Below are 27,539 nucleotides of genomic sequence, written 5' to 3'. Positions count from 1 at the left end.
ACCATGCTGTTGGATGCCTCTTCCCTTAGACCTGTGGATGAGACCATGATTTAGGGAGTCAGTCTTGGTTGAATGTCAAGTGTGTGAGCCTGTGGAGGTCCTGCTCAGGGACCCAGAAATTGTTTGGAGACAGGCCACGGAGTCAGAGTCCTATCATGAGGAAGTGTACTTTTCCAGAGTGTTCACTTTCTGTTGCTGTGATAAGACACTGATAAAAAGCAGCTCTAGAGAAGAAGCTCATTTCGTCTCATATTGTGCAGTCCATCATGAAGGGTGGGGACCTCAGAGTGGGGACCCGTGTGTAGGAAATGAAGGATGGTGGAAGAACACGGCTTACCAGCTCGCTCTTAGTCTTATTAGGGTCTCTGTGGCTGTGACGAAACACCGTGACCAGAGCAAGTTGGGGAGGAAAGGGTTTATTTGGCTCACACTTACAGATCATAGTCCATCATTGGTGGGAGCCAGAAGAAGAACTTAAGGGGCTGGAACCTGGAGGCAGGAGCTGCTGCAGAGGTCACGGAAGGGAGCTGCTTACTGGCTTGTTCCCATGGCTCCCTCAGCCTGCTTCCTTATAGAACCCAGGACCATCTGCCCAGATGGCCCTTACCCATAATGGGTTGGCCTTCCCCCATCAATAATTAATTAAGAAAATGCCTTATAGATAGATCTTATGGAAGCATTTTCTCAATTAAGGTTTCCTCCTTACAGATGACTCTAGTAAAATCAGCCAGCACCCTCTCCATGGCTTGCTCAGCTTGGCTTCTTTTTATACAACTTACAACTTCCTGCCCAGGTATGACACCACTCACAGTGGGTTAGGTTCTTTCCACATCAATTGTCAATCAAGAAAATGTCCCGCAGGCTTGCCTACAGGGCAGTCTGATGGAGTCATTTTCTCAATTGGTAAAACCCTCTTCCCAGATGTCCTCAACCTATGTCAATCTGGCAAACAAACAATAACAATGAAGTAAAAATCTCACCAGCACAAAGGATTAGACAACATACTCAGAAAATGAAAGTATCAAATCCAGACCTCTACTCCCTGCCCCCAACACCAAAAAAGCATCCTACAGAGGGAGACACTTGTCAGAGGTGAGGCCAGCTAACAGGACACCAACGCTTTCAGAACCAGTTAGAATCAGTTAGCCATAGAACCAGCCGCAGTCTTCTGTCAAAGGAGTCATGATGTGGCTAAGCTGATGAGTCAGGGGCCTATAGATCTATACAAGGGATGGGACACTTCCCATCCCAAGGCCAAGTGAGGCTCAAGGTAGCGCCCGTTCCCTTATTGCAAACATCCTGTCCTTCTTGGCCTAGAGCACTTGAATTGGCACTAAGGGAACATGGGCCTTCTGAGATCCAGAGTGAAGGTAGCATGCCTTTGTTTTAGGGAGGCCAGTGGCCTTGGTGGCAGTGGTCTCGGTGGCAAAGCATTCACGGCAAGAAATGGTCAAAAGTTGTTTTATATATATCCTCATTATTACAATAAAAATTATAGTTAGAGAAATTAAAATACTTCACTTTAGAAGAAATTATTGCTGACTGTCAATCCTTCCACACATATATGCCCCAACTCCTTCCCCAGGACCGACGCTGGAAGGTTCAGGGTGTTGGTGGGGCATCAGTGGTTTAGTGAGCTGGGCCCTGGTCCATCCTGTAACTTTCCGTAGCCTCCTTGGGCAAATGACAAGCTAGTCTGGGAAATTCAAGTGCACGCATTTGCAGGAACCACTCTCTGGTTACCCCCAAATCAGTGTATAAGAATCATTCCCATTTAGGCTTCACCAATCACGTTAGCCCCTGCTAGAGTTATGGATGGGAGTCCAGATCACACCCTCTGGGCCCAGGCATAGAACATACAGGGCTGCATGGTATACTGATGGGGACTCCTGTGGTCTTCTGGAAGAAAATTCCAGAACCTACTCAGCAGCTGTCTAGTGTCAGGCGTAGTTTTCTCTTGTTCCTACCATAGCTGCTGAGTTGACATGTACAGTACAAAGTCTTCATCCCTTGAGGTCTTTACTGTTCGAACTGTGACAGATTTTTATGTGGGCCTAGAATTGTAATATCTGCAGCTGATGGCATGCTTTGTGGCACCAGCGTGAATTGTGCGTGCTGCTGAACTTGTGAGGTGTACCCCAAACAGCCAGTGCCCCAAAGGTGGTTTGCTTCTCGGTGAGTGAGCACCTCCCTGATTGTATGGTGGTGTTCTTTGACCTTGAGTATCAGGACAGCCTTGCAGCTGTGGAGATCACAGCCCTTTGCTGCCAGTGTAGGAAATGATTTTTGTGGTGGGTGTGGTTACAGAGGTGCATGCTGTCGGCAGCGCTCACCAACTATACACTTCAGGGCTAAGTGTTTTATTAAGTGTAAATTTAAAAACAAACTGATTAAAAAGAAGTAGGCGGCAAAGACTGGGGGCTCAGGAAACGGAAGCAAGACAAACAGGGAAGAAACACGAGGAACAGACCGCTTCAGTGTAAGAACAAGGGTACTTCAGACACGCCCTGAGTGAGAATGTTCTATAACAAGAAGAGACTGGCTGTTTTCCACCCGCAAGTTGGTGTCATAAAAAACTGCTAAAGGCCGTGGAAATGTCATAGATGGAAAGATTAGATTCCTTCCTGGAGGGGAAAAATACTGTAAAGGACACCATGGGGTCAAATGACAGCTTCACTAGAGATCCTAGATTAGATAGAGGTCTAATCAATGTAGAGTTTGAACCCGATCGCTAAGGGAGGCAAGATGACACCTCGAACTTTAGGACTTGCGTTCAGAAGTATTTAGGGTTAGGCATTCGGTGCATGCTGCCCACCCTGAACTAGTTCGTAAAATAAAATTGTGCAGCCAGGGCGATCATTTGTGGATCTCACATTATAGAGGCGCACACAACCACATGTACACATGTACTCCTGTTTTATAGAGGTGTGCAAAATCATATGTGCACACAGCATGAAGGCTGAGTGGGGAACGATGGGGTTAGAGAGGAGAGAGAGGGTGAGCAGCAGGACGTGGGGCAGATATGCTCAATGTACATTCTGTGCTTGCATGAAATCGTCTTATGTAACCATGGTGCTCTGCCTGATCACTGGAAGAACACCCCCTTCGAACTGTGAGCCAAAAGAAACCTTTTTCTCTTCAGAAGATGATTACCACAGGTATTTTGTTATAGCACTGCCAAGTTGACAGGCTTGAACAGTATGAGTCTGGGTTGGTGCAGAGCTGCGTTTTCATGTCTACTATCATCGGTTTCATATTTCGCTGGCTATTATATCGGTTTAATAGCCACAGATGAGTAATAATAAACCAATAAAAGCTAGATTGCTTATGTTGTAAACTTAGGAGAATGTGAAGGAAATTTCTTATTGCTTACTTAGGAGAGATGATGGAGAATGGTTTATTGACAGGGCTAGTTGGCAGTTGGACCAGTGTTTTTGCGACATCTGTACTGCCAAACTAGCAGATCCTTATCGGGACATGGCCTTTCAATCAGTAACTCCTGGAAACCACCCTGTAGAAAACGATCTGGGGAAGCCTTGACCCCTGGCTCAGGCCAGCGTTAGCTAGAGAGGGACCGCCCAGCCAGCATTTACACAGCCAGACAATGACACCTATTTGGTCTAAGGCAAATTTCCCAGGATAACACCGGTAGCATGGTCCCAGTTTTGGGAAAGAATGTATGATGATCTCTGGGGCCTGCCAAAGGCCACAGTGTCTGCTCCCATTCTAAAGAACTCAAAGGTGGTCTTTCTCCTCCTCACCCTACTTCCTCCACACAGGTGGATGCTTACGTCGGAGTTTGCTCAAGCATGTTTCTCAGGCAAGTGCTGCCTCCGCTTGATCTTGTGGCATTCTGGGATGAGTTAAAATTCGTGTCCTTCCCTCTCCTCGTTGAACTCTCCTCGTTGAACTGCGCAGCCATGGGGCTGGATGTTCATAGGAGAAAGATGGAAATGTCTGGGGATTTGGGAGTTAGCTCCCAGGATGAAAGGCCACTTCCTGTTTACAGCATATACTTCCTGTTTATAGCATGTGTGAGACCAAATCAGAGCTGGGATTAGGGAATCGTGCCCAGGTGACTCAGTGTTGTGGTCATGGTTGGCTTTCCTGAGTGTCCCTGGCCCCATCACGTTAGTCGGAGCCTTCAGATGGGAAACGGAGAGTCGCTTTCTCGGTGTTGGAAGGCCTTCTGACCATGAGTCACAATAGAGAAGATGAGCATAAAGAAGGGCATCAGGTGGTCCCTGGGAGGATTGGCTGGGCCAGAGACCAAGGCTCTGCTGCTGTGCACAGAGATGCTACAGAGAGAGCAAATCACAGCCAGCCAGCATAATCCCTGAGCCTGACGTGTTGTGGGGGACTCACCAGAGAAGACTGCTTGAACATGGGTTTAAGCCAATAGAAAGTCTTTATTAGCGGGCTGGTAATGGCACTGGGTGTTTGGGATCCCCAGTGTAGCTCCGAACTTTTCTCAGGATGCACTCTGAAGCACAAAAGCCACATCCTGGTGTTTTCCTTTTTTTTTTTTTAACTCTTTTAACTCTTATTGAGGGTCCCACCACCCAGCTTCCAAATAAATCAAACACAGAGGCTTATTATTACTTTTGAGTGCCCGGCCTGAGCTTGACTTGTTTCTTGCCAACTTTTCCTAAATTATCCTGACTGCCTTTTGCCTCTGGGCTTTTAAATTTCTCATTTCTGTGTACCTTTCTTTACTTCTTTCACCATGGCTTGCTGTATAGCTGGGTGGCTGGCCACTGGCTCCTCTTTCTCTTCCAGAGTTTTCCTTCTATTTATACTCTGCCTGCCAGCCCTGCCTATCCTTGCTCCTGCCTCATTATTGGCCGTTTAGCTCTTTGTTTAGACCATCAGGAGTTTTAGATGAGCAAAGAATCACAGCTTCACAAAGTTAAGCAAATGCAGCATAAACAAAAGCAACACACCCTAAAATAATATTACCCAGCATCCTGGGTTGGCACACTTCAGTTAACAAGAACAGATAAACCAAAAGTAGAACTGCAGAAGCCGAAAAGCAAGGTTAGTACGTTTAGAGACTTTCCCAGAACTTTGATGGATGAGGTCTTTGTTCTCATTTTAGCAGGTGGTGCTGTCTATGTGCTGCTGAGTTTTATGGCCTGAATGATACTTCTATCATAGAGTCAGACATGCTAAGGTCTGGGACCTGCTACACAAGGACACAGAGTGCTGGGCCCTGGACTTTGAGGTTCACTGATGCTGCCTTACAGCTGTTTTAGGGCACAGCCAGGCCACACCTGGCATGAGTCAGAACATGCCACCCTCTAGCCAGCCAGTGGGTCCTCTCACTGACCATCATTTACATACCCGTCTGCTAGCCAGCCAGTGGGTCCTCTTACCATCATTTGCTAACTTATTGGACCCAACACTAATCCGTCCATCACACTGAGGACCTGGCCTGCTGCCTGACTTGTATCCATGACAGCAGCCTGTAGTGGGAAAGGCCGCTTGTTGGTTCCTGGCTGCTCAGCCCCAAAATAACCACACAGAAACCATATTATTTAAATCACTGCTTGTCCCATTAGCTCTTGCTTCTTATTGGCTAACTCTTACATATTAATTTAACCCATCTCCATTAATCTGTGCATCACCACCAGGTTGTGGCCTACCAGCAAAGTTTCAGCATATCTGTCCTTAGCAGAGGCTCCATGGCTTTTCCCTTGACTTGACTCTTCTTTCTCCCAGCATTCAATCCAGTTTTCCCCACCTAGCTCTGCTCCCCTATAGCTCTGCTATAGGCCCAAAGCAGTTCCCTTATCAACCAGTGATATCCACAGCATACAGAGGGGAATCCCACATTAGCAGCCTGCCAGTCTTTTAAGGATTAGAAAACAAAGGCAGAAAATGCTGACATTTGTAAATGGTGGAGGAGGATTTGCATCCAGGGCAGCCCTGGCTTCAAGTCACATTTATTTTACCACACAGAGTACAGGCATTCATATATGCGTGTGTGTGTCACACACACACACACACACACACACACACACACACACACGGTGCTGGGAGAGACAGGTGGAGGGAGGGAGGGAAGGAGAGAGAGAGAATATAAATATCAATTCCCCATCAAATGTGTGAGCTTGACTTGACCATCTTAAATGAGTGCAGGCTTCTTCTACAATCACAGCTGCTCAGACATGGAAAGTGATGGTTGACCAGAAGGCTCTGGGATTCCCAGCAGCTTGGCTGGGAGTGTCTCCAATCTGGTGTACGTGTTGCCAAGGCTCCTGGTTGGCATCTCAAAACTCTGGTGTCCGCTGCCAAAGGTGACAGATACCTTAGTAAAAACAGATGAGTTGTGTGATTGGATACTGTCAAGGGATGAACTGGCTGTGATGTCAGGGGCTGGCCAGTCTCTTACCTGCCTGGTCACTTGCCACCATCTCCTTCCTGTCTTCTCAGCCAACCATGGATTGAAGCCCAGGGCAGTGGCCCTAGGGGAGCAGGCAGCATACCAGGGACCAATACACTGCATTGCAACTATTGTGCGGACGGAGGGCCTGGCGGGTCTGTACCGGGGATCCAGTGCCATGCTGCTGAGGGACGTCCCCGGATATTGCCTTTACTTTATTCCCTATGTGTTCCTGAGTGAATGGATCACGCCTGAGTCCTGCACAGGGCCCAGCCCCTATGCGGTGTGGCTGGCAGGTGGCATTGCAGGTAAGGACAACAGCAGTGGGAGTCCCATCCCTGGGTCCCGGGCCTGTCACGGTAGTGGTAAAGTGCAGAGGAGTCCCCCACAACCTTCCCAGCTCTGAGGTACCTTCAGGACCCTTCATTTCACATACTCTGTGCCGTATCCCTAGGGGTAACAGCCCTTTGACCTCTCGTGTCCTTCCTTCCAGGGCTGTGAGTCCTGGGTGAGTTCACTGGGCTCTGAGGATTGGGTTCACTCTGAGTTTGTTCTCCGTGGCAGGCACTGCTGAGCCTTGGTGACAGCTACTCTTGCGGTTCACTGTCACTGAGCGTCAGACTTTGTTAGGTGCGAGGGGCCCGTGGAGCCATGAAGCCAGTGCAGACTGGCTCTGCAGGCAGGAAGATTCAAGTGTAGCCAGGCTGGCTCGTTTTGTCACCATGGACTTGTTACTGTCCTACCCTGCACCACGGCCGCAGGTCATTCAGAGGGAAAGTCAGCCGGCGTTGAGTGCTTTACGGTGCCAGCTTTGATCTGACTCTCCTCTACCTCTCAGACATCTTTCTCTTCTGCTCCCCCTCCTCCCCGCTTCCTCTTCCTTCCCTCATCCTCCTCCCCCTCAGAGATATCTGTGTTTTAAACTCATAGCAATCACACACAGAGCCCATGCCTTGACCATACAACAATGGCGTGTGCCAATACCCCTGTGTGCCCGAGGTCCATCCCTGGACCTGCTCCCAGGAACAGACCTCAAGTTCCCATCTGTTCTCATTTGTGTGAGAGTTGGTGCCAAGGGCCTGCTGACCTCATTTCATGACAACCTCACAGTGACTGAGGGACGAGTGTCCCAGACACACAGAGGGAAGCAGCTAGGAGCCCTGGCAAGGGCAGGAGACAGGCTTCCAAAGGCCATGGCAGAAAGCTGGGCACTGGAGGCCTGCATGGGCAGGAGATAATGAACATCAAGACAGGCTTCCAGAGGCCATGGCAGAAAGCTGGGCACTGGAGGCCTGCATGGGCAGAGTGTCCAGGATGTCTCATTGGAGAGCTGCTGGGCACTAGTTACCAAACCTAGCAAGACAGCTGCCGTGGACTTTGACATTGGGTGTTGTCTCTCGCCAGCCAATAATGTGCCAATTTCTGTGTTAGCAAAACGAAGCAAACAAACAAAAAAACTACCCCAGTTTTCCTAATCTTTTAAAGGCACACTAATGCTTAAACTGGAACTTTTCAGCTGATCCCGTGAGGATGACCCTTATATGTGACCCCTCAGTTCTATGGCCACAGATTTAGGAAAGCTTTTATACAGAAAAAGACTATGCCTGCAGGCTGGTCCTTCTCAGTGAGAGGTTGTGTGACAGGCTTTGTTTGGTTTCCCAGATTCAAATTAAACCCTGCCTCTGGGTAGCTGCAAGGCTGTGGCCACAGGTCTCACCCAGAGTGCTCAGTGCTTACTACAGAGTTCTGTGAAGCCATTGCTGTCCCACTGATAAATGTCACCATGTGTGGAGCCTCCCTGGGGCCTGGTCTCATCCTCCAGGCTCCCACAGGCATCACTTCACCAGGTCCTCAGAACCACCTCATAAATACAGCGCTTCAGCCCCAATCTGCAGAGCGGGTGCAGGAGGCTTCTGCTAGGCCAAGAGTGGGTAAAGGGAGAGGAACAGAAGTCCCCTTCCCAGCCCATATCCCCCGCCACTTACAGGGTTTCTGAAGGACAGCGTCCTCAGGGAGTCATGCCTTCGGGACCCCAGACAGACAGCTTGTTTTCTCGGACTTTACAGGGGCAATTTCCTGGGGGACAGCAACTCCAATGGACGTTGTGAAAAGCCGGCTCCAGGCTGACGGGGTCTATTTAAACAAATACAGTGGAGTCCTGGACTGTATCTCCCAGAGTTACCGGCAGGAAGGCTTGAAGGTGAGCTGCACACAGCCCCCTGGGTCAGTCACAGCCTGGCAGAGGGTTGGGACATGTGCTGAGGGTGAGGTCGGGGTCTGGGAGAGCAGGTGTTGGAGACTGCCAGCCTGTCCTGAAGTTTATTCCTGGATATTTTCTGTTTTATGAAGCAGTGGGGATGGGACCTTTTTTTTTTCTGCCTCCTGACTTCTTTCTCAGCAAGTTTGTTACTAGTGTATGGAAAATTAGATTTTATAAGTTGGTTCTGTCCCCTGCTACTTTACTGAAACTCTGGATCAAGTCTGAGTGTTTGGGAGTCCTTAGACTTTTAAAAATGAGGCTGTGCTATCTGCAAACAGGGGTGACTTGAATTCTTCCTTTTCTACTTGAATTCCCTTGAATTCCTGAATTCCCTTGAATTGTCATACTTCCCAACTAAGATTTCAAGCGCCACCTTGGACAGAAGATGAGAGAGTGGATACGCTCGTCTCTTTTGAGATTTCAGAGGAAAGTTTTTGGTTTGCTGCAGTTAGCATGACTTGGGTTGTCATTCAGACCTTGGTGTGCTGACGTGTGTTCCTTCCAGTCTCAGCCTCTTCAAGGCTGTTGTCATAAACATGTTCAATGTTGTCAAAGGCCTATCCTGTAGATGGTCATGTGATTTCTGTCTATTTATACTAATTTGCATATGTTTAGTCAAGCTGTCCCTGGAATGGAAGCACCCTCATCATGGTGTATGGGCTTCTGGGTGTTCTTTAATTAGGCTTGTGAGGTTTTATTGAGAACTTTTGTATCTATGCTCATTGAGAAGATTGGTCTATAATTTCCCTTTTGTTGTCTTTTTCTACTTCTGGTATCAGGGTCATACTGGTTTTTTTGTTTGTTTGTTTTTTGGTTTTTGGTTTTTTTTTTTTTTTTTTTGATTTTTGAGACAGGGTTTCTCCGTAGCTTTTTTTTGGTTCCTGTCCTGGAACTAGCTCTTGTAGACCAGGCTGGTCTCGAACTCACAGAGATCCGCCTGCCTCTGCCTCCCGAGTGCTGGGATTAAAGGCGTGTGCCACCACCGCCCGGCTCGTACTGGTTTTGTAGAATGAGTTTGGTGGTGTTTCTGGCTTTTCTATTTTATGGAAGTTTCTGGAGCATGAGTTTCAGCTCTTTTTTAAATAATTTAATTCAGCAGTGAATCCATCCAGGTCTGGACTTTCCTTTGATGGAGACTTTATTACAGCTTTATCATATTGATTTTTCTACATCTTTTAAATTGTTTATATACTCTTGAACTAACTTAGTAGGCCACATGTGCCTAGGGCCTCACCCATTTCTTTCAGACTTCCCAGTTGTTTGGAGCATGGGTGTTCTAAGTGTTCCCCAGGGAATGCCTGACTGTCACCAGAGTCTGTGGCAATCTCAGCCTTCTCATCTCTAAGTTTTAATGCTAGGTCTCTCTCTCTCTCTCTCTCTCTCTCTCTCTCTCTCTCTCTCTCTCTCTCTCAGTTTGGCCAGGGATTGTCAATCTTGCTTATTTTTTCAGAGAACCAGCTCTTCGATTGACTCTACGCATGTTTTTTAAATTTTCCATTTCACTCATTTCTGCCCCGATCTTAATGATTTTTAACCCACCCACTGCTTGGGGTTTGGCTGCTTCTTGTTTTTCTAAGACTTTGAAACGCGCCATTGGGCTATTTCCTGACAATCTCTCTGGGCTGTGTTTGAAGTATTCATAGCTGTAGATGTCTTCATTTTCATCCAGCTCTAGGAATTCTTCAATTTTCTCCCTTATGTCTTTGAGGGACCTTTAAGAATTATCCATAAGTGCATTGCTTGACCTCCATGTGTTTTCACAGTATCTACAATTTATCTTGTTATTGAGTTTTAGCTTTATTCCACTAAGATTTGATAAGAAACAAGAAATTATTTTTATGTTTTTGTATGTGCCAAGGTTTAATTTGTGTCCTAGAATGTGGCCTATTTTAGAGCAGGTTCCTTGGGCTGTTCAGAAGAATATCTATTCTGTATCTGTTGGGTGGGATATTTCATTGGTATTTGTTAAGTCCATTTAATCCCTCATGTAATTTAAGATCGAACCGTTTTTGTTTGTTTACTTTCAGGTTGAGGGTCCATCTTTAGATGAGAATGGGATGGTTAAGTCACCCAGATATTATAGCAGACCTCTTATGCCCTTTAATGTCTATTTTAGAAATCAGATGTCTACCATTTGGTGCATATATATTTACAGTTGCTGTCTCTTCTTGATGAGCTGTTCCCCTTCTTCATATGTAGTGGCCTTCTTATCTCTTCTAATTTCGGTTTGATGTCTACTTGATGAGATATCAGTATAGCTATGCCAGGTTGTTCTCATCTTCCATTCTCTTGATAGGTTGTCTTCCCCTTTAAATCCTGGGTGTATGTACCAGTAGCTTGTGTTTCTTGCAGGCAACAGACAGCTGGGCTAATCTTTTAATCCAGTCAGCCAGTCTGAATCTGTCTATTCCTGAGATAATGGCACTTACATTTAAGGATAATATTGAGAAAAGTTTACTAATTCCTGTCATTTTTATTTTTATTTTTCTGATTGGTTGGAGCTATTGTCTGTGTTGTCTGTCTCCCCTATTAGTTATGGAGGTTTGCTAGTTTACTGTGTTGGACACAATGGATTTTCTAGCTTTCCTTTATTCATCTTTTTCTTCTGTGTCATTTATTCGTCCCACTGCTGTCAGTATTGAGACTTTTATCCTCCTCTGTGTGCACTATTCCTGCGTGTGTCTTCTGCAGCTCTGTGTGTGAGGAGTCCTGTGTGTCTTCTGCAGTGCTGTGTGCAGTGGTCCTGCATGTCTTCTGCAGTGCTGTGTGCGGTAGTCCTGTGTGTGTCTTCTGCAGTGCTGTGTGCGGTAGTCCTGCATGTGTCTTCTGCAGTGCTGTGTGCAGTGGTTCTGCATGTCTTCTGCAGTGCTGTGTGTGCGGTAGTCCAGTGTGTGTCTTCTGCAGTGCTGTGTGCAGTAGTCCTGCATGTGTCTTCTGCAGTGCTGTGTGCAGTGGTTCTGCATGTCTTCTGCAGTGCTGTGTGCGGTGGTCCTGCATGTCTTCTGCAGTGCTGTGTGCAGTGGTTCTGCATGTGTCTTCTGCAGTGCTGTGTGCAGTGGTCCTGCATGTGTCTTCTGCAGTGCTGTGTGCAGTGGTTCTGCATGTGTCTTCTGCAGTGCTGTGTGCAGTGGTCCTGCATGTGTCTTCTGCAGTGCTGAATTACAGTTTTGTGCATGGAAGTGAGGGCCATCTGAACTTGTGTTCTCTTGTCTGGCCTGTGGCTTGTATTGTTGCTTACTTTGTGTTGGACAAGTGCCCCTTGTCCACCAGTGCTGTCTTCATTTTGCTATTATTTACTTATTTATTAAATTAATTAACCAGTTTTTTGTGCACCATCTTTAACTGCTGGCTGTATTTTACTTTGCAGTCTGTGGACTAGGCAGATCGTCTCACTCCTCTGAAACTCTCTAGACTGTACCATGGGGTAGCTATAGTCTAGCAAGGGGATCTCCTCTGTATGTCGGCAGCATAGGAAGTAAGCACAGCACCGAGACCTGGCAGAACCAACTGAGGCTCCCTGCCCTGTGAATGTCCCTTTATTGTAGGCCCCAGGGCTAGGTCAGTTTCTGTTTTCACTGTGTGTACAGGCAGGGCTGGGGGCACATTTGAGGGCTGGTGCCCCTGGAGTCTAGGAGGGGGTTATCTGATACCCTGGAGCTGGAGTTACAGGGAGTTGGGAACCCCTTGATGAGGGTGCTGGGAATTGAACTCTGGTCTTCTGGAAGAGCAGCAAATGCTCTTACCCACTGAGCTAGCTCAGCTTGGCTCTCTAACCTTGCTGGTTCAGTTTTTAAACAGTAGTCTTCTTAAGATAATAGAATTTCTCTCCACAGCTGACCAGCGGAACCACTGCCTTGCCCAAACCTGCAGCTGGGTTTGAGGCTTGTGTATGCAGAGGCATGCTCCCAGGAGGTCGGCCTGCCCCTCACCTCACTCACCTTTCCAATGTACCTACTGCTTCACTGCCCCTGTCGTGGAGCTGCAAGACTAAAGTTCCTTTTCTGGTTCTTGTTCTGTCTTTTTCGCCACTGTTTCCAGGTAACCTTTCACCCCATTTGTGAATTTTCAACGTTCTTCCTCTTTTCTGCTTGGAATCTTTTTTTTTTTTTTTTTTTTGCCTATTCTTTCTCCTTCATGAGGACACAGAGGCAGCTGCTAGCCCAAACCTCACCCTGAAGCTCCCGAATGCTGTTTTTCCTGAGGTAGTTTGATTAATGCATGCTCCCACAGGGCCTGTGTCTGTGCCCATGTATTGCTTCTCCCCCAAACCCTGCCAGTTGGTTCCGCCCATCCCTCCATGCCTGGCACACCTTTTCCCAGTGGCTACTGCATATACAGGTGCTTCTCACACAGCACCATGGGCCATAGAGCTTTCTCTATTGCCTCCTCTCTCTTAGAGAAGTTGCCTGTTCTGTCTCCTCCTTTGATCAAGGAAAGATCCAGAACTTTGCCTGAGCCAGAGGTGAGTTAGCGTGCTGTATAAAAGGATGCAGGATCGGGGGGACACCCCACCATCTAGAGGGAGACAAACATTAAAGGCAGGGCTGTCAGAATCAACATTACATCCAGCTCTTAGCTGTAAAGAGTTAGTTGCCAATCAAATTTGGCAAACTGTCCTGGAGAAAATGCCTGAGGGTTTCCTTTTCACGAGTCCACTGTTAATTTGCCTAATTATAGAAGACTGGGCTAGGTCAGGTGCAATTTTAGGAGTCAGGAACAGAGCAGTAAGTAAAGAGGGAAACCCTACTCGGACAGATCTGGCAGTGGACCAGGATGCATGCATTGAAGTCAAGAGGAGGGGGCAGCCTGGGCCCTGAGCAGACCACAGCTGGAATGCTGCACCCCCCCCCCCCCAGGCACTTCCCACCAATTAAAACACTGCTGGCACCCAGCACACATGTGGGAAGGCCGGGCATTGGCATCTGTCCAGGATGCGGTTTAGAAGAACTCTTCTGTCTTTAGGGATGGATACATCCGGAGCTTTGTTGTCATCATTATTTTAATTCTTGTTTTATTTAACAGAAGCCACTGACAGAGGGTACCACTCAGGCACAAACTTAATTTTTGTTTGTTTGTTTGTTTGTTTGTTTTTAGAGGCAGGGTTTCTCTGTGTAACAGCCTTGGCTGTTCTGGAACTTGCTTTGTAGACCAGGCTGGCCTTGAACTCACAGGGATCCACCAGCCTCTGCCTCCCAAGTGCTGGGATTAAAGGTGTGTGCCACCTTGCCCAGCTTTGGTTTTTGTTTTGTTTGTTTTTCAGAAGACAAATATCTTGTGTTTTCACTAGCAGTTACAGGGCCCAAAGAGATTCATTTAGGAGGCTATCTTTTTATTTGAGATTTATTTTGAGATTTTGAGATAATTAAAGAGAAATCTGTAGAGGCAAACAAATTGCTGATATCACTTCCCCTACCCCATTGCTATGCTCCATAGAAACAAAGACTTGAGAACAGCAAGACTGGGCAATTGCTTTCTCGGCTTCAGCAGTGTCTGTCTGCAGTGCTTATTCAGAGATGGGTTTTATTTGCTTTTTGTGGTGCCGAGAATTGGGCTTCAGCACAGTGCTCAGGGGCTGAACCACTCCACCAGCCCTGTGACCAGGGGTAACCGTGTACTAGCTGATGAAAAGGTTGGTGATCTGTGAGAGCAGGACGCTTCCAGACACCAGGACCCATGCTTTAGTGTCCTGCCTGTCACCCCATCCTTTCTGAAACAGCTACCAATATGGGTCTCTTGTGATATAACCACCCAAATGCACAGCACGCTTGCAAACACGCGAGAGAGTAGATGTCTGTGTGTGCTCACGCGTGTGGATATATCATATTGGTAGAACAGTATTGCACAAACAATACCCCATGGGTTGTCTTGAACTTTGTAACCACAAGTGGGAAGCGTGCCTTCATCTAAGACCAATAGCAACTGCAGTCCCCATGACGTGGGCTCTGCTCGCTGGAGAATAACTTCCTGCATACTCGGTCTGCATGCCCACCCCTATGTTCCCATGGAAGGGAACTCGGTTATAATAAGAACTCAGAAAGGGCTCGTGGCTCTGGAGAAAGGTTGATCTGGTCTTCGTAACTCAAGGGTTGCTGGGAGAGGTCACACTCAGAAGCTCATGGTTCAGGAATCCATCACCAAAGCAGTGCTGGTCCCCGGTGCTTTGGTCCTTGTCTTTGCCCACTCTGAGGGTTGTCTTGGGCACCGTGGGCTGTGGTTCCTGAGCACCATGGGCTGTGGTTTCTGAAAGGAGTTTTAAAATCCTCAAGTGAGGAGGCTGGAGTTGAGCCTTGGGTTCCTGGTGGTGCAACGAGGCTGGCTCAGGGCTGGACAGGCACATTCGTGGTAGTCAGGCTTCCTGGCGGACTGGTCAATTGCCTGGTGGTCTCTCCCTTTAGGGTTCTGTAGTCCTAACTCTGTTTGAACCCCAAAAGCTGCCACCACCAGAGCTCCCTCGGCACAGGCTACTCTCTTGTTCATTGACTCGCTCGTCCTTCATGGACTCATTAGACAAACAGTTATAGAAGGACTGCTCAGGTCTAAGTAACTATGAGTGCTGAGACAGGGGTGATGAGTGGGGGTGGGGTGGGGTGGGGGAACTACACCCTCAGACTCTGCTTCTTGTCCTCTCGGGTACTAATAAGTCATGGCCCATGGGGAACGATGAGGGCTTGAGGGGGGGTGGTGATTAGGAAGGTACTCTTGTCCATTCTGGGGTGGCCTGCAAGCACATCTGGAGAGCATTCAAAGTGGAGGGGACCAGAGATGGCCCAGGGAGACAGAGATGGCCCAGGGCAGTCAGAACACAGGACTTGGCTGGAGGCTCATCACAGGCTGGTGAGGAGTGTAGATATATCCCAGGTAGTAGGGAGCTATGGAGGATTTACAAGGAGGGTCTTGGCCCGAAAGTTCTCAACCTTGTTTGATGGGGCAGATGGCTACGTTCCAGGCTGGGCCCTCCTGGCGATGCCTTGGAGTAGAGTCAAGTCAAGGTTACAGGGAGTCTGGGAACCCAGCATGGAATTTTCCCCTTGGAGCTGGATTCAGTTCCTGGCTATTACTCAGTCACTCCGGGTGAGCCTGAGGAATTCCAATACAGTTAGGCATTAAAGAGGAGTGCTGATATTACCCAGAGCCCATGTGGGGCTATCTGAGCGACTCGAGCATTTGTTCCATCTGCTCCTCTGCTAGGCCCCGTTGTATCCTGTGGCTGCCACTGTCCCCTGAGACTAGACACATGCACAGGCTGGCTGCCTCTTTCTGAAAACGTCTCACTCTGTTTTAAACTGTGAGATGATTCTGTGTGAGAGACAGTTCATATGCCCGACAGCTCTCAGGTCATGCTTGGGGAAGGGTTTACCTTTTGATTGTATGCAATTTCCACAGAACACCTTAAGGGGCAGCTCCCTAACCCAGGGCTCCCTAGACCCCTTTCTGTTCCCGTCATTGCCCGCTAATATTGCCATCGCTCTAGAGGGCACTCATCTCATCTAGGAGGTTCTGGGCTCCCCACTTGGCACCAAGCACAAAGATGTGGGGAGCAAGGGGCACCTGAGAGCCATGTCGTAGCCTTGCCCAGAAACAGCAGGCAAAACACAGGTGACGGGTTTGGCCCTGGAATAACTAACTCCTGCCCAAAGGTGTTTTTCAGGGGCCTCCCTGTGAACGCCGTACGCGGCTTCCCCACGAGCGCGGCCCTGTTCCTTGGGTATGAGTTCTCCCTGAAGGCACTCCGAGGAGACCACACTGTGACAAGCCCCTGAATGTCAGGTGAGTGTGGTTTCTCCCAGCTAAGGGCGAAGCTGGGACTCCATTCCCCCTCACGAAACTGTCTTGAGCTTCTGAAATACCCTCTGTCCCCTGTGGAAAGTCCAGGAGTAGAGGGGTCTGCCTTCTCCCGTCACCTTGCCATTCTGAAGCAGCCATGGTTGACAGTGGCACGCTGGGTCTCTGGTGACCGAACTGGGCCCAGCTCAACACCCACAGCCAGTTCGCCTGCTCTCTCTTCCACTCACAGCTCCCACAGTCCCTGGAGAGAAGCGCGTTTAGCTTCTTTCTTAAAACGTAGTGATCCCTGGTCTGAGGACACTGTGGCCACCCCATGCCTACTGTGGGCCAGCTCCCCACTTCCTGCTAACATGCTCTTTCGCAAAGCTCCAGAGGGCAGGCCACTCCTTGCCTCCTGCAGTCAGAATCCTCCTCTTTCCTGTCTCACTGCGGAAGGATCAGTGTAGCATAGCTCTGTGCATCTTGCTCAAGTGCTCCCAGGGGCTCTCTACTTCACGTCACCCGAGAGTCGGTCTTTGGTGCCGCCTCCTCCTCCAGCACCGACCCCCCCAACCTGAACACTCTATCTCCTCTCTCCTGGGGTCTGTAATCCTACTGTGCCTCGAGTCAACTCCCCCTTGATCTTGATGTCATCAGCTCTTTGTCCTCCAGTCCTAATTGCTGGTCTCCTCCAGACAAACAGCTCGATTTCTTAGTTGAGATGTGGCCTGCCTACTGCCTGCTGGCCCCCTCCATCCTTCCCAGTGGGGGTCCTCTGCACAGCAGCTCCCTTCCCTCCACCCCTTTCCTGATGGTATCTCAGTCCTGTCCACGGATGAAGAATGGCTGACCTCCACTGTCCCTCTCTCCTGTTGCTGCTCCTCACTTGCAAGCTCAGACGATAGGAAGGGGTCAATTGTTGGACTTTCTCATCAACCAGGAAGCCATTTCACTAGGCCCCTTCTTGCAAACTCACTTGACAAATCTCCCAAGGAAGATGGCCATCATCAGGGAAGCCTAGAAGCCCAACTACTGCCCTCCAACCCATGCCGCAGGGACTGCTGGGAAGCACAGACAGCATGCCGTGTCCTAGATGGACGCAGAGAGAGCCATCAGTCAGGCTGACCACAGTGAACCCTGAAACTGGCTGCAGTGTTTCGGTGATTACTACCCCCATCTCTCCATGTGGGTTGTCTGAGCCTAGATCCTGCTGGCCACAACTCAAAAGAGGATCCTTTACATCCCTTCTTCTTCCCAGGGCAGACCAGGCTTCATCCTACTGCAGGTTGGTGCTGACAATACCTGTAGAACCAGCATCAGTGAGTTATTGGAACGAAAGAAGACCCAGCCATCCCAGTTCTGTGCCAGGTGAGCCACAGCCATCCTACTGAGCTCAGAGTCACTTCCTTCAGGATTACAGGCTCTCCGTTTCTCTCTCCGGCCCAGAGTGCTGGTAGGAAGCAGCAGACCATGGACCAAACAATCACCATCTTTCTTTCCGCTCGGAATTAGAACCTGTGAAAATCTGGGGCAAAGCATCTGTGCCCCTGGATGTTGAAAACTCCGCCAAGATGTGGCTCCATGATTCCAAATAAAAGCACTGAATGCCCTTTGGGTTATTTCTGTGTCACATGCCTCTACCTGGCTTCTACCTTGGTCACCCTCGCCTCTCTGCTCAGGTTAGGTCTGTGGAAATGTTGCCAGCCCAGAGAGAAACCAGCTCCATACAGTCTTGTAGCGGAACTAAGTGGGTGGTATCATTTTCTCCTGGGTCTTTGAGGTGTGCAGGGGGCACAGTGGCTGGAAAGAATCACGTAGGGCTGGGAAATCCAAAGGTTCTCAAGCCTGAGCCGTAGTGTGTCTTGGTGTCATGGATGGCAGATGGCAGCCCAGGCTTGCAGGAGGTGGGTGCCCTCTGGACCTGACTTTTATATGGTAACCAAATAAAATGCACATGGCGTCTACACCCTGCCTTCCCGTGTGATTTTGTGCTCCTGTTTCCTCTCCTATTGGAACCGTACAGGAGAGAGCATTGCTGTTATATGGCATGTGTTCATGACATCACTTTCAATGCCGTCCCCGTAGCAGTCACGCCTACTCCACTACATCTCAGGGCACTGCTGAGTGTGACCTCAGAATTGTCCAACACTGTCACCTGGGCATCAGCCAAGAAGAAATGCCATGTACGGTGATCTTAAAGCCCAGCAAGGGACCTTGTTTTCACAGTCATATAAAAAATCTAAGGATCTTCCTTGGTTTCTCTTATGCGCCGTCCCCTCCCACCTCTGTGTGATCTGAATTAAGTTCCTGAAAGCTCTGACCCGACAGAGCCAGCACCAGGCCACTGCTGCCCCCCAGAGGCCGACTGGTCATTCTTCCCAGTGTAGCTCATTAGTGCTCCCCTCACACCCTTACGGTGCTCTCCTCCATCTCCATCCTCCACAACTTCTGGGGTTGCAAAGTCCTCTAGACAGCCTTGAGCCCAAGGCTATGGGGCCTCTGGTCACTTAGTCATTACACGTTTGTTGTACACCTGCCTTGTGTAGGAACTGTCTCCAGGGTTGAGTATGGAGGAGCCCCAGCAGTACCTTCATGCTAATTTATTAGACCCTTGCAGAAACAGGCTGGATCCCTCCCCTCCTCAGCATCATGAGCAGGTACTGAGGATGCCAGGGAGGAGATGCTCCTGGCATGTTAGATGATGCTGATGTGAACCCAGGATACTTCTTTCATTACATCCTAGGGCATGTCGAGTAGGTATGCCCTAGTGCCTGCCTTGGCTCCGCAGTCAGACTGGATGAGGTAGCCTGTAGGGTCTCCCACCGTGTGTTCCTGACTGGGCTGTTGACTCCTCTGTAGTGAATGAATTGGGAGCAGCTGGAGACCCTTCTGCTTGTTTGTGATGTCACCTGCTGTGTAGCCTTTGAAAGACCCCATATACACATGAGAAAACCAGAGTGGAAAGGAAGGTATCTTAGGATCATATGAAGATAATTTTGGTCTTGTGGGTCACCTTGAGGATAGACGCTCAACAAGAAACACCGGTTATCAAAGGCCTCTTTGGCTGATATACCACAGAATTGCCACTTGGTGGCAGCAGAGGTCAACTAAACCCCTAGAGGCATCTGCTAGATGGTGACCTAGGTCTTCCTGCCTCTCCGTTCTCCATGCCACTGGATGGTGTCTTTTCCCTGGATTCCAACGTCAGTGGCTATCTGAATAATCTCAACAGATTCTGTCTGTTTGGGCCTCAGTTTTCCTCATCTGCAAATGCCCACACAATTTTCTTTCACTCGCTGTCCGAATCGTCAGTAAGAACTAAGGACAGAAGTTGTTTTGGGAACTGTAGTGTCCTGTGTACAGGTTAGAAGACTGTGCTGTGTGTGTGTGTGTTTCTGTCTGACTTTCTCTCCGAATCTAGGCTGTTTAGCTTTTGTTGGGAGGTTGAAAAAGAGTGGCTGCATCTGTGTTTCCTGAGCCTGAACTGTGTAAAACCCTGAGAGTCATAACTGCTCCTTTGTGCCTTCAAGTGAATGTATCCTAAGAATTGCTCCAATAATCCTCTCTGCTAAGCTCATGTCAAAGAAGATTCCAGAAGCATGTGACCCAGCAGAGGAATCCAGGGAGCCAGACATCCAGAGAAGTAAGGCTTCTGGCCTCTGGCTGAGCATAGAGAGCCCACTTGGCTCAGTTCCCCTGAGCCATGGAGTGGGGCCAAACTAGGTTTGGTTCCCCAAGTTCTAAGAACCATCATCCTATACGCCTGCCTCAGTACGTCACACTCCACAGCATTTTGATGATGCCGAGCTGGCACCTGCATGCTTATTCTGACTGTTGAGTTGTCAAACCACGTCCTCAGGTGTGCGGGATGCAGGTTCACATCCTCAGGTGTGCGGGATCCGGGTTCACATCCACAGGCGTGCAGGATGTGGGTAGAACTTGTCCCCCTCCCCCCAGTCTCCATTCTACCCTATAGCTGGGGAAAACGGTTTTTTTTGTCTCTTCTGGGGAAAATTTACGAGTTCTGAGTGAAATGTTCAATTCAAGACGGTCTCCTTCTTTCCTGGGGGAGACTTGGAGCTCTGGGGTTGGGATGCAGGGAGGATTCTCTAGGTGGTCTCTGTTTTATTCTCTGGGTTCCTAGGACAAATCTGCTGGCGACTTGGCCACATGTGCAGGGCAGCAGTCTCATCCACTGGAACAGTGTGCCTCTGAGCCTCAACTCTCCCATCCGTACAGTGAGAATAATCATACACAGCCATTAGTGAATTCTTCATGGGGTCAGTGGGAGGCTCCAACTCCCTCTTCCACAGACCGCATTTAGTGCTGCCTGATGCCCAGAAAAATCTGTTTCTTCTCCTTTCTCCGAGGTGCTCCTTGATAGAGCCCAGCTGTCCTGGGACTGCCTCTCTCACTCCAGGTGAGCCCTCCTCAGAGTCTGCCTGCAGGAATGAGTCCTTATCTTACACAACTTCACAGACAAGCCAAGGGAAAGCACCCAGCTGGCAGATGGTTTTGATGTGGCGACAGGTTTCAGTTTGTATTGCTCAGTTCCTCTCCTCTAGCAGTAGCTTGTGTCATCGTCGGGCTGAGACCGTCCCCAACCCCTGGCATCCTCCCTTGCCTGCGCTCCTGCTGAGGTGAGGGCTGACTGCAAAACAGAAAGTAGTGTGACTCAGAAAGCCCAGGTGCAGGGGAAGCCACCAGGGGTTGCCATGTAACCAGCAGCCAGCCAGGGAGTTGCAGAAACCTCCTCTGTTCCTCCTGGAGACGACCCAGAGCCAGGCAGGATGGAAGTGAGCCCCAAGCTGAAGCAAAGCTGTTTTGTTCATGCAGGTCCCCAATCCCTTATCGCCGCCCTGAAACCCAAACAGCTCAGCCAACTCAGGGTTGTTGTGACTCATTTGGCTGTAAACCTTGACCGCTCTGTGTGAATGTTCTCTGGTTTCGCTGCAGAATATTGATGCATTTAATCACAGAATTTTGCTCCAGGCCCTGCTAGGGGTGTTACATAATGTGGCCCATGAATCGTGCATTAGCTTTTGAAAGGACTAAAATGCTTGAAATCTGAACCCCGCCTGACCCTTGCTTTCTGCATAAGTGGGTGCACACTGGGGCTGTGATGACCCATTTGACCTTCAGGCTGTGGTCAGAGGACGAAGCGTGGAAATCTTACCTAGAGAGAATAGAACAGGGCAGGCAGAGCGATGGGTTGACAAACAGAGCCAGCTGGAAGTGACTCTCTGCTCTAAGTTTTCACCAGCTGAGGGAACTTGGGAATCTCCAACCTAGAAAGCTTCCATGTTCATGCTTATAAAAAAAGAAATACTAGTGTCTACTCCCCACCAATCCTGGGTGATTAAATAAAGTTCTCCCTCCCAGTCCAATCAGAGACGATGCCCCACGTGAAGTGCTTGACACTAATGACTATTTCAAGTGTGTGGCTTACTGGACCTCCTCAGCATTTCCTGTGTATCACACTTTGGTAAATTTGGAAGGGGTGGGGAAAGGCTTTGGGGGATCCACAGGCCAGACAGCAGGCATGACACATACTCAGACATGCTCCCTATTCAATGCCCTGTGTGGAGGCAGGAACCTAGTTCTGGAAGCTTCACGCATGAGTACTGAACCCAGGGTTCCCACATACCTCCGCATCAGTAGGTGGGGGAGGAGAGGACCATTCTGTCTGTCAAAGACTCTCACCCTGTCCTTGATCCTGTGTCTGCCAGTTCTTCAAACAAGCCTGAAGTCTTTTCCATCCCAGGTAGGCAGGTAGCATAAACTGACCCTTGACCTGACTAGGGGTGTTGCAAAGATACCCATAGAATGTTCTGGGTCCAGTCTATCCACCAGGCATGGATACTCCTGACTCAGTGGTGCCCTTGCATCTGGAGAGCCACCATTCAGACCGTATACACATGGCACCTGCTCCATGAGCTCCATGCTACTATAGGAATGGACAAACTGGGTCCCTGGAGAGAGAGGCAGGCACTGGGTGGGGCAGGTAGAGGGTCAGGATGAGGGGTATGGCTACACCCACACTCTACCAGCCATGCAGTGTGGTTTGAGGCTTCTGGGGTTTGTCCATTAGGGTTTTCTGGCTGACACATGGTGGGGGCTCCCTGAACAGCTCTGGGTAAACAGACCATGTGGATCCCGCACGTCTTTTCCCCAAGCTCCACCCTGAAGGCCACCCTCTGTGACTCAAATCCAGGCCTGCTACCAGCCCTTTGCATTCTTATATAAGCTACACCCACGTCATGTGTGTGTGTGCATGTGGGCATGTGCACACGAGTGGAGGCTATGTATGTGTGTGCATGTGGGCGTGTGCACATGAGTGGAGGCTGTGTGTGTGTGCATGTGGACACGTACACATGAGTGGAGATGCTCTTGGAGGGCATGTGCACGAGTGGAGGCTATGTATGTGTGGGCGTGTGCACATGAGTGGAGACTATGTATGTGTGTGCATGTGCACATGAGTGGAGACTATGTAGGTGTGTACACGTGGGCATGTACACAGGAGTAGAGACTATGTATGTGTGTGCATGTGGGCGTGTGCACAGGAGTAGAGGCTGTGTGTGTGTGCATGTGGGCACGTACATATGAGTGGAGATGCTCTTGGAGGGCAGAGGCATCAGATCCCTTAGAGCTAGAGAGACAGATGGCTGTGAGCTTCCTGACAAGGGTGCTGGGAACTGAACTCCGCTTCTGGATGAGCAGCAAGGACTCGGAACCACTGCTACACATTTTCAGCCCCCATTCCCGCATTCGCAAGGAGTCTCTCAGCCCTTGGACTCTCCAAACAATGACCCTTCCCACTTTGGGTAATGTGGAAGTGCCCTGTGCTTCCCCGAGGCAGCTCTTGGCCTCTACTGCTGTCCCCTGTCACACTGTCTCGCATGACTGCTCACCTACAGACCAGTCAAGGCTCAAGCCTCGAGTTCTGAGCTCAGACTTATGAACCTGCTTATGACTGGGTCTTTGATCCATCCCACCTATGACAACGTTCGAAGCTCTGTTTGTTCCGAGCAGCGGGAACGAATAAGGAAGGAGACAGCACCTGGAGGCAGCTTGTATTTCTCCTTCCCCGTGGATCTTTATTCCAGAAGCAAACGTGGAACAAAAGAGCACAACTGGCTGATCTAGAAGAGCTGAGTTTATTTCTTTATTATAATAATTAAAAAGGAAAGGCTTTATAAATTCAATAAATAGAATAAATAATGTTCATCATCACGCTTGTTTCAGCCTTAGCACCCCTGCCTTCTGGAACGTTGCCTGGAGACTCTTCAAAAATGACAGCGTGTTGCCTGATGTGGTCTGGTTGCATGGATTTTCACAGGAGAAAAACTGCAGAGATGGACAAGGGCAAGATAGAGTGAGCAACTGCAGTGTACACCTAGCAACCGTAGGACCATCGTCTCCAAGCAACTGCAGTGTACCCCAAGCCTTGGGGACAGGCTGATGGGCAGGAGAGAGAGGAGTGAGACGTAGGGAAAATAGAAAGGTGATCCTGGATAGACTATGTAGGGGGTTAATCTGGGGTCAGGATTCCAGGAGTCTGTATGCATCTCTCTCTCTCTCTCTCTCTCTCTCTCTCTCTCTCTCTCACACACACACACACACACACACACACACACATGGCCTTAAATGTGATTAGGGAAAAAAATCTTTTCTCGGGATTCTTTAAGGACTAATATCTTTATACTTTTTATCTCCTTCCCCTACATCCTTCCAAGACCACTTTATTACACAGTAGTTCTGAGTGAGACTTTGGGTTCACAGAGACCAGAGTTTAAGTCCCAACTTAGTCTCTTATTAAATACAATCTCTTCAGAAAAATAACTTTCCTGGGTATTACTGTCCTCCTTTAGCAGGGGTGACAGAGTTAAAGCTGGTCTCTAAGGCAGATGCTCAGCCTGACAGAGCAGGTGGCGCAGCCAGGACAGCTGCCACGGTGGGCATGGATATTTGACCAGCCTGGCCAACCACAGCACTTCATACTGCTGGTGCTACGCTCCTATGAACACCAAGGCCCAGGGAGAAAGGACGGTGGCCCGGTGGCCCGTGTTGATAGGCTGCGGGGGAGGTGTCAAGTGCCTACCTAGACCTTGGTGTCTTTTTACAAACCCTTTGGGCCATCAACAAGCTAACAGAAACGCTGACTTAGAGGTTGCTGCATCCTAGGTTAGTCCATGGAGTCTTGGCCCAGTGCTGTGTGGGCCATAGTCTGACTCTCTGGAGTGCAGCTTTTGGTTACAGCAGGGTGAATTCCAAGGCCACCGACTCTAACTACCAGCCTTTCTCATTGGCTCAGAGATGAGCGGACAGCTTTTCTCTGTTGCAGCTCTGACCCCAAGGCTCCACTTCTTTGATGCCAGCATTCACTCTGAAACCAGTTGTCACACACAAACACAGAACTCACCGGACACTTGTTGCTCTTTAGGCTTTCAACTGTCCTTTTCACCCGAATGAAAACAGTCGAGTGAACCGTTCTCTGTGTGGCATTGGTCACCTGTGACAGTCCCTCCAGGAAGCACGGTGTGGTACAATCATCCTGGTAAACGAGAAGGACTTGTGAAAAGGGCTCATGAGAACTCTCTGGGACATCCTTGAGAAGGAATCGCCAAGAGAACTTTTAAAGAGCAACTTAATTTAACCAGGGTCACCCAGACTTGTGCTATTTTTGCATCTGTTCCTCGACACTCTAGGAAATGGTGTTAAATGGTTTAAGGTGAGCCGTTTTCACAGCGACACTCAGAAGGAGATTCTGTCCAGGAAATGTGGGCCTGCTGCCCGACAAAGGCAGCCCGGCACTGTCCATGTCCAGTGGTTGCATGTTTGAAAGGACAGAAAAGGAAAAGCCTTTCTCACATCAGCTGAGACAGGCCATTGGATACAGCTTGTGTTTCAGACAAGCTAAAATCCTGCCCTGAGAAGCAAGAGGATAGGCGGACTCTTCCCTAACCACATCAGCTTCTCCCAGGTCCTGCTTGCAGGCTGAGCCCTGCAGTGGCTGCAGGTCTGGCTGACTGTGCTCTCATCCTAACTGAGAGCTAGAGAGGGACCCAAGCCTCCCTGCTCCATCCTCGCTGTCACAGTGCTAGCTGCTCTCTTGGGGTCCATTCAGTCCCCAGCACCAAACTTGGATACTGTCCTCCCAGAGAATGGTTGGAGCCATTTGTCAGTCATGAAAACCAGCAGGAAGATGGAGAAAGAGGAAGAGGTGAGGGCAGGGAGGAGAAGGAGAAGGGAGAGGTGTGTGTGATGTCTGGACAGTCAATGCCTGATGCTGCTCTTTTGTTCCACAAACCTGGAGCCATCAGCAGACGCATCAGAGCACAACAGCCATTGTTTCCACATTGTACATGGCCATTTATCCCAAAAGATAGTCAATAATTTTTAGACTCTGAAAAAATATTCAAATGTCTCAAGGGCCATGGTGCTAACTTAATCATATATATATATATATGTATATGTATAATATTATATATATATATACACACACACACACACACACACAGAGACAGACAGATAAAGTTTTAAAGGTCTATACTATAACAGTTACATTTAGGTAATAATTTAAAATTTAGAATGTCAAGTAAATTGTGTTATTTTTCTTCAAGGCTTGAACAGCGACCCAGTGCTCTTTTTTAGCTGTACTTACGGATGGGATGGGAAGACACAAGCAGCTGGTCACCTGCAAGAGAGAAATTACAGCATGAGCTCTCCAACTGTGAACTTTAAGACAGGTGTGGAAGGCTCTTAAGAAATCAGTCACTCACGTTGGTGTTGCAGCTACATTTTGAGGCAGGGTCATCCTGCAGCAGGCAAAGAGAAGATAACCAGAGTGAGTCGAGAGCCCTCCTCGCCCTCCAGGGATGGCACACACAGTGGCCAGCTCTCCCCAGCCCCAGAAATCTACCTTCAGCTTCTGGATAAGTGAGTTGGTGTCTTTGATCCCAGCCGTGGTACTGCATTTCCAGTGCAGCGCAGAGCCCACAGCACTGAAGAGCAGGGCAGAGGCAAGGATGGAGGCCACGAACATCTTGGCAGGAGTCTGGAGCTCAACCTACTGGCACCTTCCAGGCTAGCTGTATTTAAAGCTCTTCAAACAGGGAAAAACCCTGACATCAAACTGATACCCAGTGCCCACTTTTTCTCTGTAAGTTGAGGCCAATTGATATTGAAAACCAATCAGTCTGAGTCACTTGACAAAGGCTGCCTTGTGCCAGGAAATACTGTTCCTCAGAAAGGATGCTTTTCAAATAGTTGGGTTCTGAAACGCTGAAGGAAAAGTTAAAGATCTGCCCCCACCCCCTTGAAAGGCAGGAATTCTGGTTGTGAGAATCAGGGCACTTTCCATGAAAGCCCCGATCTGTGTTTCCCCCTTCTCATCAGTGGAAATGCTGACAGACACTCACAGTATTTTAATGAAGGGGTCACGCTGGGGATATCAGGGGAAAGCAGGGCACCCCTCTCACTTATTGGGGTTTTCCTCTGACCATTGTAGCCTCAGTTTACTATGCTTGACTGCTAGATGCTCAGAACCTCTCAGGCCTCTGCAAGTGGCGCGTGTGAGGAGCTGCTCCCTGTAAGCACAGGAATGCTGGAACTGTTCTTACTAACCTTAGCCTCGAGGGTCCCTGGACTCTACAGACCCTGTGCAGCACTGGGTAGCATCAGGTTCAAAATACAAACCAAGGCCCTTTTGGCTCGTCGGCCGTCAGTGAGGCAACATGGGTCACCAGCAACTCTACTGGAGTCACCCGTGGAAGTTCGGCCTGGGATCCCGCTCCTGTCGCGTCTGCTCAAACCGCCGCGGTCTGATCCAGAAATACGGGCTGAACACGGGCCGCCAGTGTTTCCGGCAGTATGCGAAGGACGTCGGCTTCATTAAATTGGACTAAGTGACCTTGAATGGATTCTTCAAGACTCTACCCAGTGGAAAAGATGAATGCCAGTCTCTGTACATAAGAATAAAACAAAGTGAAGACCTTCAAAAAAGAAAAAAATACAAACCAAGACAGTACTAAAACAGGGCCCTACCTCGTACCTAGAATACTTACAACCTATCGGTCTTCATCCTAGGTACTTTATGGTAAATTAAGCCATCAGGTGAGATGGGTATTA

At 49.0% G+C, this 27,539-nt stretch overlaps 3 protein-coding genes across 4 annotated transcripts in view; 2 read left to right on the top strand and 1 right to left on the bottom strand.

Moving 5' to 3' along the window:
• Positions 1-18,367, top strand: part of Slc25a48 (solute carrier family 25 member 48) — a 33,274-nt gene extending 14,907 nt beyond the window's left edge. For both annotated transcript variants that reach the window (XM_041660096.1, XM_041660097.1), the window contains 4 exons: positions 6,436-6,693; positions 8,452-8,585; positions 16,283-16,412; positions 17,668-18,367. In XM_041660096.1, coding sequence (XP_041516030.1) covers positions 6,436-6,693; positions 8,452-8,585; positions 16,283-16,405 — 515 coding nt within the window. In that variant the 3' untranslated portion in view covers positions 16,406-16,412; positions 17,668-18,367. The remainder of the gene's footprint in view (positions 1-6,435; positions 6,694-8,451; positions 8,586-16,282; positions 16,413-17,667) is intronic.
• A 5,272-nt stretch (positions 18,368-23,639) lies between these two features.
• Positions 23,640-26,454, bottom strand: Il9 (interleukin 9). Its single transcript, XM_041659655.1, has 5 exons — positions 26,332-26,454; positions 26,192-26,227; positions 26,074-26,106; positions 24,832-24,963; positions 23,640-23,756 (listed from the first exon to the last, which is right to left on the bottom strand). Exons 1-5 carry the CDS (start codon positions 26,452-26,454, stop codon positions 23,640-23,642), a joined length of 441 nt encoding a protein of 146 aa, XP_041515589.1.
• Positions 26,455-27,145: 691 nt separating this feature from the next.
• Positions 27,146-27,316, top strand: LOC121453718 (40S ribosomal protein S29-like). Its single transcript, XM_041660656.1, has one exon. It carries the CDS (start codon positions 27,146-27,148, stop codon positions 27,314-27,316), a length of 171 nt encoding a protein of 56 aa, XP_041516590.1.
• The last annotated feature ends 223 nt before the right edge of the window (positions 27,317-27,539 follow it).

This window comes from Microtus oregoni, unplaced genomic scaffold (genome assembly GCF_018167655.1).
Source record: "Microtus oregoni isolate MIOR12 unplaced genomic scaffold, Mior012 000011F_ref0000422, whole genome shotgun sequence".
NCBI lineage: Eukaryota > Metazoa > Chordata > Mammalia > Rodentia > Cricetidae > Microtus > Microtus oregoni.
Note: the sequence above shows the minus strand (reverse complement) of the source record. Positions and strands in the feature narration are given on the sequence as shown.

Excerpts from the sequence above, each read along its gene's own strand:
- Il9 (XM_041659655.1), bottom strand. The coding sequence starts at position 26,454 with ATGTTCGTGGCCTCCATCCTTGCCTCTGCCCTGCTCTTCAGTGCTGTG. Across the intron at positions 24,964-26,073 it reads TGTGTCTTCCCATCCCATCC|GATGATTGTACCACACCGTG; the intron begins GTAAGTACAGCT and ends CTCGTTTACCAG. Across the intron at positions 23,757-24,831 it reads TAAAGAGCAACAAGTGTCCG|TTTTTCTCCTGTGAAAATCC; the intron begins GTGAGTTCTGTG and ends CCATCTCTGCAG.
- LOC121453718 (XM_041660656.1), top strand. The coding sequence starts at position 27,146 with ATGGGTCACCAGCAACTCTACTGGAGTCACCCGTGGAAGTTCGGCCTG.